Source organism: Octopus bimaculoides, chromosome 1 (assembly GCF_001194135.2).
Source record: "Octopus bimaculoides isolate UCB-OBI-ISO-001 chromosome 1, ASM119413v2, whole genome shotgun sequence".
Classification (NCBI taxonomy): domain Eukaryota; kingdom Metazoa; phylum Mollusca; class Cephalopoda; order Octopoda; family Octopodidae; genus Octopus; species Octopus bimaculoides.
Window position 1 is genome coordinate 107119594 of NC_068981.1, and position 13580 is coordinate 107133173.

General features: G+C 34.3%; 1 protein-coding gene across 14 annotated transcripts in view; it reads left to right on the forward strand.

The window, feature by feature from the left end:
• The window catches only part of LOC106872289 (polypeptide N-acetylgalactosaminyltransferase 1), a 527244-nt gene that overhangs the window by 458449 nt on the left and 55215 nt on the right, over window positions 1-13580 (forward strand). For all 14 annotated transcript variants that reach the window (XM_014919219.2, XM_052969062.1, XM_052969078.1 and 11 more), the window contains one exon: window positions 11373-11475. In XM_014919219.2, coding sequence (XP_014774705.1) covers window positions 11373-11475 — 103 coding nt within the window. The remainder of the gene's footprint in view (window positions 1-11372; window positions 11476-13580) is intronic.

The window sequence follows — 13580 nt, forward strand, 5'->3', positions numbered from 1 at the left end:
GTGCGTAACTGGTACTTAATTTATCGACCTCAAAAGGATGAAAGGCAAAGTTGACCTCGGCGGAATTTGAACTCAGAACATAAAGACAGAAGAAATACCGCTAAGCATTTCGCCCGGCGTGCTAACGTTTCTGCCAGCTCGCTGCCTTAATTCTCATTCATTTCGATGTTAGGTAATATTTCCTTTGTTGCTTTCAAACAATGACCAGCTCAGTAGCCAGGCATGCTTTCACAGATTATTGATAACATGCGATATTGTTTCTATGATGACTAGTTAACTGTTAGTACACTCACATAATGACAAGAGAAACCACTCACACACATACACTCTAAGCTTCTTCCAGTTTCTGTCTACCAAATTTTACTCACAAGGCTTTAGTCAACCCTGCAGCTATAATAGAAGGCATCAGCCAACACTGATAAGTTCAACTCTAAACCATGTGAGCCTGAAGCGGATTTATTAACCACACTGTCACATCTGTGCTGAAGTGTGCCTAAATTTGACTGAAAAAACTGTTTGTACTAAAGCTGCAATTTGTTGAGTGTGCACTGTCCTGATCAATAAACTCAAGAGTTACCCATCTAGAAGGGCATTAACTCAGAGAAAACTTCCTCCATACTAGTACTAGAGGCATCCTCTCTTAAACTGGTGGTACAATAAGATGCACCTAAACCATACACCACACCAAACTTAACTGGGTTTTTTTGTTTGTTTTTGCTGCTGTGTGTACAAGATGATGCAGAGTATGACAACTTGTCCAATGCATGTCAACATAGAAAAACGTAAAATGGTGATGATGATTGTTAAAAATGTATTTGATCCTGGACTCCTGAACGTTATGTATCTATTCAACACTAGTTTATATTTTATTAGAATTCAGTTTTCTCAATGGAGTAATTCTCTTTTACATGTACATCTTGTAATACAGATTTCGTATAGAGTGAAGAAGTGGAATGTGGACTTCATTATTCATCTCTAACTGGGTCTCTCTCTCTCTCTTTCTCTCTCTCTCTCTCTCTCTCTCTCTCTCTCTCTCTCTCTCTCTCTCTCTCTCTCTCTCTCTCTCTCTCTCTCTCTCTCTCTCTCTCTCTCCAACACATTTCTTGAGCTTGTACGATAATTTGTTTTATCGTTTTTGCACAGCTTATCCATGCAACTATTTTGAGTCTCTTTTTATTTGTTGTTTAGCTCTACGTCATGCAGGATTTGAAAAATCCTATCATCAAAGATATTACAATTCATCTTTCTGTTTTCCAGACATAGTGTATCTATGACTATATTATTATCCCTTTAAAAAAATATAGGAGTAGAGTAGTTGTGATTTAGGAGAGGTTTGGGCTGGTTTAGCAGGTCATGTGACCACTTTTTTTTTTTAATGACATAAAGGATTATATTGGGTTGGCAGGAAAGTAATTTCGTTTTTCGCAAATAGATAGATTTTTTTTTAATGACTTTCGTCAGTGTTTTTATCTTTTCCTTTCCTTTTGTCATTTGATAGTCATTACTTTTAGCTTACTTTACAGTTGTTAGTTCAGTGTCAATTTTAACATGGAGTGCAAAAACGAACATTTTCGCCATATTTTGCTTTTTTATTTCTGTAACTGCAAGAAAGATGCTGAGGCTCACAAAGAGCTATGTGAAGTTTATGGTGTTGATTGCTTAACGGAACGCACATGTCAGATATAGTTTTAAAAATTCCATTCTGGAGATTTTTCACTCAAAGATGACCAACATTTTGGTTGACCTACAGAAGTTGATGATGACTGAATGAAAGCCATAATTGAATTTGATTGTCATATAACTGTGCAAGAGATTGTAGAGAGGTTAAATGCATCACACACAACAATTGAAAATCACTTAAAATGACTTGGACTTGTTAAGAAGCTCAATATTTGGGTTCCACATAAATTGAAAGAGATTCACTTAACGCAATGAATCAATATTTGTGATATGCATCTCAAATGCAATGAAATGAACCTTTTTTTTAAATGAATCATCACTGGTGATGAAAAATGGATTGTCTACAATAATATCAATCGCAAACGATCATGGTCCAAGTGTAATGAACCAGCACAAACCAAATTGAAGGCTGAATTGCATCAAAAAAAGGTCATGCTGTCAGTTTGGTGGGATTACAAAGGTGTTGTGTATTTTGAACTGCTTCTAAGGAACCAACTGAACTATCCAGATGTTTGTCAACAACTAATGAAACTGGAGGAAGCAATCAAAGAATATCGGCCAGAATTGGCAAATCGTAAGGGAATTGTGTTCCATCATGACAATGCTAGACCACATGTCTTTGCTAACTCGTGAAAAATTATTGGAGGCTTAGTTGGGAAGTGATGTCACATCCACCCTATAGTCCTGACCTTGCACCATCAGATTACCATTTATTTTGAAGTTTACAAAATTCTTTGAATAGTAAAATTTTCTATAATGATGACCTGAAATCGCACTTGCCTCATTTTTTTGGTGATAAGGACCAGAAGTTCTATGAGCGCGGAATCATGAAGTTGCTAGAAATATGACAAAAAGTCATCAAACAAAATGGAAAATGTATGATTGATTAAAGTTCATTTTTTGTATGAAAAAAAATTACTTTTATTTCACACTAAAAACTGAAAATACTTTCTTGCCAACCCAGTATACAGCTCTGTAATTTGAGTCGATGATTCAATAGACTATAATATTGATTTATAACCAGAGGTGAGCTACTTAAATTTTGACAGCAGGTTCACTGAGCTAATCAAAATTTTAACTGTAGGTACTGCATAAAAATATTATCAACAGTAAAATATTGCTTTACTATAAGAGTCTAAAATATTTTTAAATAGAGTGAGATTTGCAAACTGAAGAAAGTCGTGATGGACTGAGAAGAGTCTGAAAGTTGGATGGAAATATATCTATAAATTCCTGAAATAGCCATTGAAAGGAGGTACAGGTGACAGAGTATTAGAAGTAGGATTGGAGAAGGACAGAAAGATTGATATGTACAATACATCAAACAACCACAGAGATACATATATGATAAAAGGTTAAATTATTGTGAAGAGATGGGAAGGATCATGATATTGAAGCAGAGATAAAACGGCAGAGTGAAGTGAGAACATATACAAACACATAATTACATTTACTCTTGTATAAACTTGCACACACACATCTATGTGTGTGTGTATGTATATTTCCTCCTTCATTGAGTGAATAATATTTTCCATCATTCTGAAATAATAATAAAAGCAGAAAATTACACAAAAAAAAAACTGATATTTAACTTTCTCTTCAAAGCGTTAAAAAGTCCTATTGAAATGCAATTGTAAGTAGCTCAAGCCATTTTGGCTATGTTGAGTAATTGACATCATCATAACTTCTTGAATTCCTATTGAAAGAAAAATTGGTTTCTGAAATTGGTTTGTGTGAACTGAGTAACAAGCTGGGGATCAGTTATGTGTCTATCACTTGCTCAGTGACTATATCTTTATCATTTGTCTTTTATTTGTTTCAGTCATTAAACTGTGGCCATGCTGGGGTACTGCCTTGAAGGCATTTTAGTTGAATGAATCCACCCCGGTATTTATTTCATAAAGTCTGATACTTATTCTATCAGTCTCTTTTGTCGAACCACTAAGTCATGGGGACATAAACATACCAGCACCAGTTGTCAAGTGGTGGTTGCGTACAAACACAGATACAAAGAGACACACACACACTCGACAGGCTTCTACCAAATCCACTCACAAGCCTTGGTCAGCCTGAGGCTATAGTAGAAGACATTTGTCCAAAGTGCCGTGCAGTGGGACTGAACCCAGAACACTGACTTTCCTCAGTAAAGATATATTACTGAAATGGAGGTTATGCTTGAGATGGACAATAAAAAAAAAGGGGGGGGAAAAAAAAACTAATGAAAATGCTGCAAATAACTCAGTTTATTAAGTGTTATTGCATAGTTCCAGTTTCTTAGAGTAGAGCTAAATGGAAGATTAGACGACCATTCTGCAGCAATGTACATTCTCTGATCTGGCACAAGAAATTCCATTTAGAGGATTTGGTATGAACACCTGTGAGCTGGGTATCATACTGTACTGAATTAGACATTCTATTTCTAGAAGGTCCAATATCACATTATCAAAGATTGCTACAGCCATTGGATTGTGCTCTGTGTGTAACATACTTATTTCTGCTTGTATCAGTTTAATAATAGTTTCCATTCTTATAGTATAGCTGAGTAACAAAAAATTGATTTGTTCTGAGCATTTTTACAAAACAGCCAGCAGTCACTTATCTCCCCCATGAATTGATTTAAAGCAAGAAAAGTATGCTTAAATATTTGGCTGGGTGGTGGTGAATATATCCAAGTTGATTATATTTCATCTATATTTGAATATTACCATTACTATCATCACTGATTGAACTTCAGTTTTTCTGTGCTGGTCAAATATAATTTTAGTATTATATCAAAGCTATATTATGGTGCAGAATCTATGTTTAAATAAAATCTCCCAAGTCACTGTTATATTTAACTTTTTCTATTATGTTATAGTATTAAAATGAGTTATAAAAATCTAAACATGAAGTTATTTGATATCAAATTTGCTTTTGTATTAATTTTTTTAAAAAATTTATTTTATCTATTTCATTTTTACTATATATTTATTTATTTATTTATTGTAGCTGGTTCTGCTTCGATAGGTTTCTATTTTGGAATATATTTTATTTTAGACGGTAGTTACTATGTGCATAGAAACACTGATCTTGAGTTGGTGATGGCTTATGTCTATATTCTTGTTAAGCATTGTTGCTAAAATTGTGGATGACAATTCAATCTGTCTAGAAGAAATTAGAAAAATATTATGATAAAACTGACAGAATTCATTGACAGCTTTTACATGCAGAACATGTATACTTGGTTTATTAGTCTTCTGTTGGACAAGTAGGTGGTAGCGTGACTTGTATGTGAACCACTTATGCTGGGTTGTTATAATGACCTAACTTCCATTGGTTGGCAGGTGGGATATGAAAACTTTTGTTTGTGTGCACGAAAGAAAAGGGAAGTATCTGGAGAAGCATCATAAGGAAAAAAATAGTTTTGAGCAAGTCTGTTTTGTTAACTCATATGGATAAAATTGATTTTTAAAGTGAAACTAAACTAGATGCTTCTAATTAATGATATACATGCAAGTTTATTGTTAATGCAGTTTATGATAGATACAAAGAATTTAATCTGGCAGGTGATGGAAGCTGAATATATTTACCCAGTCTGATTTGGCATCAAGCTGGGTGACATGTCAAGCTTCATGGCATATTTCATTCTAATCTAGTCTTTCATTTTATGAACAATTAGATTTTGTAGAATTTCCATTTTTACAGAACCAGGAAGCTCTGCCTCTCTCTGTCTGTCTTTCTCTCATTAGGAAATGTAAAATGTAAATAAAGCTGATTAACTGGAAAAGCCTCTTTGCTTTTAGTAAGGCTAGTGAGAAGTTCAGAAGTGGAGAGGAAAGACTGCCAGCAAATTTTGAAGAGAACTGCCTATTGCAGTATCAATAAAAGAATGAGCAGTATAAAATGAAGTAGGTCAAAGAGTAAAGATTCTTCTGTCTGAAGCTTTTTTTATCAGGCAGAAGATTTGAATCTTGATGCTGCTTAGTGTACCAGTAGTGATTGAAAGTGGTTTGTCATTCCATACACCATGGAGAATTAACTATTATCCTTTTTTGAAAGCAAAAGTTAATTTTAGCGTGTAAGTTCAATATTCCTTATGGTTTACATTCCTTCAGAGACATTTGGAAAGGGAACCTATGAGAGGTTTTTCATGGTCAGTTGAGCTGTAAATAGCTGCCAAATCCCTCAAATCACATTATCTTAAAAACAGAGAACTTTGGATAATGCTATCTTTATGACTGAAAAAAGAAAAAAAGAAATGAAAAAAATTATAGATCTGTTTAATCAGAATTAGCCTTGGGCTGAACAACAATATGCCCACATAAATATACAAGCACAAGCAAGAGAAAATACAAACAAACCTATATACACATTCACTAACCTCTCACACACACGCATTGAAAGTTGAGCCAACAGAAAAGTCTTAATGTGGTTGCTTGGCCAACCAAATCTCCCACAAATCTCATCCTACATAGGCATATAGGTTTGGTCAATCAGAGCTGACTTAGGACAAAATATCAACAACTATGAAAATTAGAGATTCTGATGGTGTTTCAATATATTTGAATATAGTGTAACTAGTGAGAGTAAGGTAGTGATGTAAGATGAAAGGAAATTAGCTGTCTTTAGGAGGAAATCTAAGAAAGAGGAAAAGAGATAAACTGGCACAGATTATTTAGAAGCTCAAAAATTTCTGTTTATGATAAGTTGCATATAAAAGAACAATTGAGAAGACTGAAGGTTTGAGGATTTTGTTTTTTAGAAAGCCAAACACTTCAGTTGATGATTTCAAGGCAACAAATGTGGTAAATAAACTGAATTGCTACTGGAATATTCAAGAAACCAGATAAATATTGGTTTCAAATTTTGACACAAGGCCAGCAATTTTGGGGAAGTGAGTGAATCAATTACATTGACTCCAGACTTCAATTCTCAAACAACATTGCCAAACAGAATCATTTCTGAGTCGACCACCGTGTTGTATAAATTTTTGTATCGTCTTGTGCTTTACTTTTCCAGTTTTATTGTACTGTGCCTTCTTTTTCTCTTCATTAGCTCTTAGTCATGGATCCAAAGAAAGCTAGCAGTTATACTGGTAAAGGAAAAAGAAAGGTTGAAAGAAAAACAATTGAAGTGAAGAAAGAAATCATCGCCAAACACGAAAATGACAACCGTGTGTCAGATCTTACTGTGCAGTATGGTATGCCTAAATCGGCAATATCTACTCTTCTAAGAAATAAGGAAATGATAAAAGCAGCTGATGTTGCAAAAGGAGCGACTGTTATTAATAAACAAAGACCAAAGATACTCAAAGAAGTGGAAAAGTTATTGCTTATTTTTATAGATGAAAAACAGTTAGCAGGTGACAGTATCAGTGAAGCATTTATTTGTGAGAAAGCATTAGAAATTTATAATGATCTAGTAAAGAAAACCCCTGGTACAAGTGCTGAAAGTGATACTTTTGAATTCAAAGCTAGTAGAGGCTGGTTCAAGAAATTTAAGAAGTGAAATGAAATACACAGTGTAATTAGGCATAGAGAGGCAGCGAGTTCAAACAAGGAAGCGGCTGAGAAATTTGTGATTGAGTTTAGTGACTTGATAAAGGAAGGAGGTTATCCCTCCAACAGGTGTTTAACGGGGATGAAACAGGATTATTTTGGAAAGGAATGCCAAATAGGACCTATATTATTAAGGAGTAAAAAGTGATGCCAGGGCACAAGTCAATGAAAGATAAATTCTCTCTTTTGGTATGCAGCAATGCAAGTGGTGATTTCAAGGTCAAGCCATTGCTTGTTTACCATTCCAATAATCTGAAGGTTTTCAAAAGAAACAATGTTATGAAGAGTAAATTGCCTGTTATGTGGTGGGTTCATACGAAGGCTTGGGTAACCAGACAATTTTTTTATTGAGTGGATTCATGAAGTTTTTGCCCCAAGTGTTAAAAAATATCTGCAAGAAAAAAAACTTGCCACTAAAATGCTTTCTTGTGTTAGATAATGCTCCTGCTCACCTTCCAGGTTCAGAAGATGGCTTAGTTGAAGAGTTTGATTTTATTCAGGTCAAATACCTGCCATCTAACACAGTTCCTCTAATACAACCAGTGGATCAACAGGTCATTGCAAACTTTAAGAAACTTTACACAAAAGCCTTGTTTCGGAAGTATTTTTAAGTCACTAATGACACTCAGTTAATTCTCAGAGAATTTTGGAAAAATCATTTCAATATCCTGAATTGTGTTAATCTTATTGATAATGCATGGAACCAAAGAAGACTTTGAGGGGTTTGAGACAGCTACAAGTACTGCTGCTGTTGAGGAAATTGCTATTGTTGATGATATTGTCTTTATAGGAAAAACTATTGTGCTTGAATTTCGATAGTGAAAATATTGAAAAGCTGGTACAAAATGGCCGTACTGAGATTACCACCAAAGAAATTGTACACCATCAAAATGAACAGCAAAAGACTGACTGAGGAAGAGGAAGGAAAGGAGGATGTCCCAAGTTCTTTAATCAAAGAAATTTGTGATAAATGGGGTTATGTGCGAAGCTTTGTGTGAAACTATCACCCTGATACAGTGGTAGCAAATAGAGTAGTAAACCTTTTTCAATGACAATGTCATGTCTCATTTTAGAAAAATTTTACGACACAGACAAAAACAGCAGACATTGGACAGGTTTTTACTGAAAGAAAAGAGAAAAGAAACTCCAGCGAAAGACTACCTGAGCCAGAGAGACAGAGAAGGGAAAAGACCCCTGAAAGACAGTTACTGGAAAATTTTATGGAAGGAGACTCCCTTTCTAATAAATAGCACACTTTTGTGTGTTATTTACAATTTGAATAAACATTTTTATACTGAAATATATAGTGTGAGCATGTAAATAAGCATTCATCTGGTGCTTGGAAATGAATTAATCTCTTTTACATTAATTGTAATGGGGAAAAAATGACTCAGATCTCGAACAATTTAGCTTTAGAACAGACTTTTAGAACAAATTATGATCAAGATCCGAGGTTGCTCTGTAATACATTGTTTTATGAAATTACCTTAATTTTATAATCTTAAATGATTTCCCATTGTTGAACTTCTGTCAATACATATTTGTGACAAATAAGTCACTCAAAGATTATCACTATGTAAGATGACAAGTAGTCATAGCAGTTTGTCAGTCTATTGTTTATTATTAAACATTCAGTTATTTGAATGCATTGCTTGAGATACACTACTTTGCTTTCTTGAGCAGTGGAACACAATATTTTTAATCTCATCATAAATTTGTAAGACGGTTTGAAAAAATGACATGAACAATTAATGAGTAGTCAAATTGGTGTTTTATTGATACAGTTCTAGGACCTAATTGCTATATTTTTAAATGTGCCATTAATCAAAGCAATACATCTTGTTTGTGATTATATAATTGAAGTGTAGGTACCATTGCATTGATTAAATAATTTTATTCAAATCAAATCAAATCTGCTGTGGATTGTTCTAATAATTTCTATTTAATCTTTTCACCAAATTCCACAAATTCAATTCATTTTCTTTCCTTTCTCCTCTCCCTCTCTCTTATTTTTGGCTCATAATTTTTATGATAATATCTTTCTATTCATATTATTGTCTCATTTATAGGGATAAGACACTAGAATTTTTTATAGCTGTCTTTGTGCTTAAGATAATGCCTTCAAACACTGTGCATTTGAACTAATGAAATCATTCTGGCAACTAGAAGTAGCAGCCAAATCTCCATCATATGGACACCCTGGCATCTTAAAAAAAAAGTGGGGAACATTTGATACTGTGGTTCTAATCACATAGTGTCTGTAAAATCAATCAGGATCATGATTGCAGTGTCTTTGATCATAATTATCCTGGATCAGGAATGGCTTAGGGTGAGGCAACAACAGAAAACATTAATTTTAGAAATTCACTAATATTTCCTTAAAATTATATTTTAATTCAAAGTAATTTGTGGAATATGAACTCAGAACATCAAGATGGACTAAGCATTTTGTCTGGCATGCTCACAATTCTCCCAGCTCACTGACTTCATTTGGTGAAGAAAATAATAGCTTCAAATTCTGACGAAAGGTCAGCAATTTTGGAGAGTGGGGTAAATTGTTTACATTGCTCCCAGAGTTTAACCAGTACATATTTCATTAACATTGAAAGGTAAAATCAACCTCAATAAAATTTGAACTCAGAATGTAAAGATGGACAAAAATACCACTTAAACAATTTGCTAACAATGCTGCCAAGCTTGCTGCATTCATTTGTTGGAAAAAATGATGACAACATTTTCATAGTGAAAGAGGAGTGTTGTTTGGCAGGACCTTTAGTGCACTAGCAACTATTTAAGGAATGAAATAATCTTAAGAGTATTTGTTAGCTTCAATTTGCACACACACACACACACACACACAGCTATAGTTGAGAAGTTTGCTCCCCAACCCTGTAATTTCAATTTAAGTCCAATTGTGCATTGGGCATGTGCCTTCTACAATAGCCTCAGGTTAACCAAGGCTTTGTGAGTGGATTTGGTTGATGAAAACTGAAAGAACTGCCTGTTACATGTGTGTGGGGGAGGGAGTTTGTCTTCTTGTCTTGATACCCTGTAATAGTTGTAAATGAAATCAGGTGAGGGTTGATACCAGGGAGGACATCTGCCTCAACAAATTCTGTCTTGCCCAAACAACCTTGGAAAAGTAAATGTTGAAACAATGATGATAGTGATTATAAACTATGATGGTATCTTGTTTGTGTGGTTTCGAACAAATAGCATGTCAGCTAGCAACTTAAAGTTAGGCTGTGTAATTTTCTTATTTTCCCACTTACAACTAATACCTTGGAAACATGGACTCTACAGGCTAGAAGCTTTTGAAATGTAATGTTTACAGAGTATACTACAAATATCATTACAAGGTAGACATGGACATATTTCCAAGTAGAAACTGTAATTTGTTTGGCTGCATAAGATGGTCACCCAGTAACTTATGTAGCACTGACTGGCATTCCGCCAATATTTCCTGACCCCCAGATCAAGTAAAAGTCTGACAATAGTGGAGGGCAGAACAGCTAGTCAAAAGAAGTGGCAGTGGTTTAGCTGGTAGAAGAGAGAAAGAGGCTGTGGAGAATGGACAGGTACATACACATTCACATTCTGGTTAATGCTTTAATATTTACTGAAATCAGTGGAATTATCAAAGTGCACAAAAGTTTTCAACGTCAGGTCTATTATTTCAAAGTTTCTTAGAGACCTTTTGTCCATTTAAATGTTGAGATATATTCCTTACTCAGATACCTTTATTTTATGTGTGTGTGTATACATACACACACACACACATATATATATATATAAGGAGCATGGCTTAGTTGTTAGGGTATTCAGCTCACAATCATAAGGTCATGAGTTCAATTCCTGGTGGTGCATTGTGTCCTTGAACAAGACACTTTATTTTATGTTGCTCCAGTCTACTCAGCTGGCAAAAATGATTAGTATCTGTATTTCAAAGGGCCAGTCTTGTCACACTCTGTCATGCTGAATATCCCTGAGAACTATGTTAAGGGTACACGTGTCTGTGGAGTGCTCAGCTCCTTGCACATTAATTTCACGACCAGGCTCTTCTGTCAGTTGGATCGACTGGAATCCTTGTCATCATAATCAACATAGTGCCAGTTATACACATACATATATATAATATAATTCTTTTATTTTCAGGTGCTGCTGTCGCTAAAGGTAGTATATTAACATTCCTTGATGCACACTGTGAGTGTTCCCCTGGTTGGCTAGAGCCTTTAATTGCAGAAATTCATAAAGATCGGTAAGTGCCACTCCATTTTACCTAGGAAACCACACCTAAAGTGATTAATTGTATCTTCAATTTTATGAATTTAATTCATGTTTTTTAAGGGGTTTTTCCCCTTGTTCTTGTAAGTTTTTTAGTTCTTCAAAATTATTGTTGTTGTTTTTTTTTTGCATGCAACTCACTTTTCTGCTAAAATATTTTAGCATATAACAGTGTGATGCTTAAACCATCCATGAGTTCTTTAGTGTCTTCATGCACATGAGTATTGAATAAGATTAAAATACAGAGTTCACAAAAGAATGAAAGAGCTATTTTATCTCATTTATTTGAAGCTGAAACTTCATTCTGTCACTTCTGGGTTTCCAATGCCTGGTCTTCACACCAAGATTAGGTTCAAATATATATTTTAGCCCAGTTACCATAGAGAATAGAATAGCTGCTGTTATGTGTATGTATACACTCATGTACATACAAGCATGTATACACACATATTCACACACAGATATATATATACACTTTTATTCATTTATTGGCTTCAGTTACTGAATTGTGACCATGCTGGAGCATTCCTGTAAGGATTTTTGTAGATTATATCAACCCCAATACTTTATCAGATATTTATCAATCTCTTAAAGGGAGAAGGGGACAACTCCACCTTGTTACAAAGAGATGTAACTAGGAGAGGACTAAATATATTTGGATACTTATGTACAACCCACTAATTTCTTTCTGTTCATCCCATGTCTCTGTGTGAATGTATGTGTTTGTAGAGGTACTCACATTCACACAGACTCCAACAGGCTTCAGCATAGTTTCCGGGCACTGAATTTTGCTGCATGTTTAAGAAATTCACTTTGTAGCCACATGGTTTAGATTTGATTTCAACCCTAACCTTGTGTTGACCAGTGCCTCATGAGTGAAATTTGGCAATGAAGATTGTACAGAAAGCTGTCAGAAATGTGTTTGCATGTGTATATATTGCAAGGCAGGATGTAACCAGCTGCAAGTAAACCAATAAACTGTTTTGTGGCATTTGTTTTACTTTTGTAAAATATGTGAACCAATGATGCTATTATTCACATATGCAATATAAAATCAATATAATAAGCCTTTGGTTGGGCTACAGCTATGATAAGCACTTGCCCAAAGTGCTGCACTGTGGGATTGAACATGAAGCACAGCATTGCAAAGAAAATTTCTTTATGATGCAGCAACATTATGGAAAGGAGAATCACCAAGAAGGAGAGTATCATTTATCAAACTATCTCCTTGAAGAGAAGTTTATTATTTGTGAATTTTATTATCCATTAATCCTCATTTAGTTCACCATTGAAGCTTGTTTTTGCCTCCTGCCTCATAAAATTTGTCCTTTTGCTTGATAAATGTTATAAGATTAAAGAACCATGAGCATTAATGTTTTAACATTTACTTGAAATATTTAACTCATTCATTGTATTTAATAGCTTCAGTTTATTAAAGGATGAGGATTTTGTTTGTAGATAAGCCCTAAGTGATAAACCTAATGGCTGTGGCAAACAGTGATAATAAAATGGAAAATGCTTGAGAGAAAGAGCAGTAGAATTAGGAAGGAGAAAGTATGATTAAGTAAAAGTAGGGTAAACCAGAGCTTATTTTATTGAATCATGTCCTCAAAGAGATTAGTAGAATATGATTCTCTGAGTGCAATATTGACGTGAAGTGATTTGCAAAATATTATGGTCTGGTGTGGTCTAGTCTCTTTCTTGATATTTTCCATGGAAATGTTAATCTGTAATAAGTCTCAGAGAATGATATTAATTCTGAAATTTTGATGCATTCTGTGAAAGAATTTTACTGTCATGAAATGGAAAGAGCCAATGCAATGTTAAGACAAATCCATAATAAGTAAGGTAGGATAAGCAGTCTGGCTTGTTTGTATTGCTGCTGTGACTTGAATAACAATGTTAGATTATAGTGGTGTCTGAAATAGCTTGAAAAGATGACTTAGATGACCAAAATAGCTTTATAATAATGTTAGTGTGACATGAATGCATATATTAAGATTTGTCAGTAAAATACAATTGCTTATGTATGTTGTCTGCTATTGTTGTTAAATCATTTTTTTTTTCTTATTTTCTTAT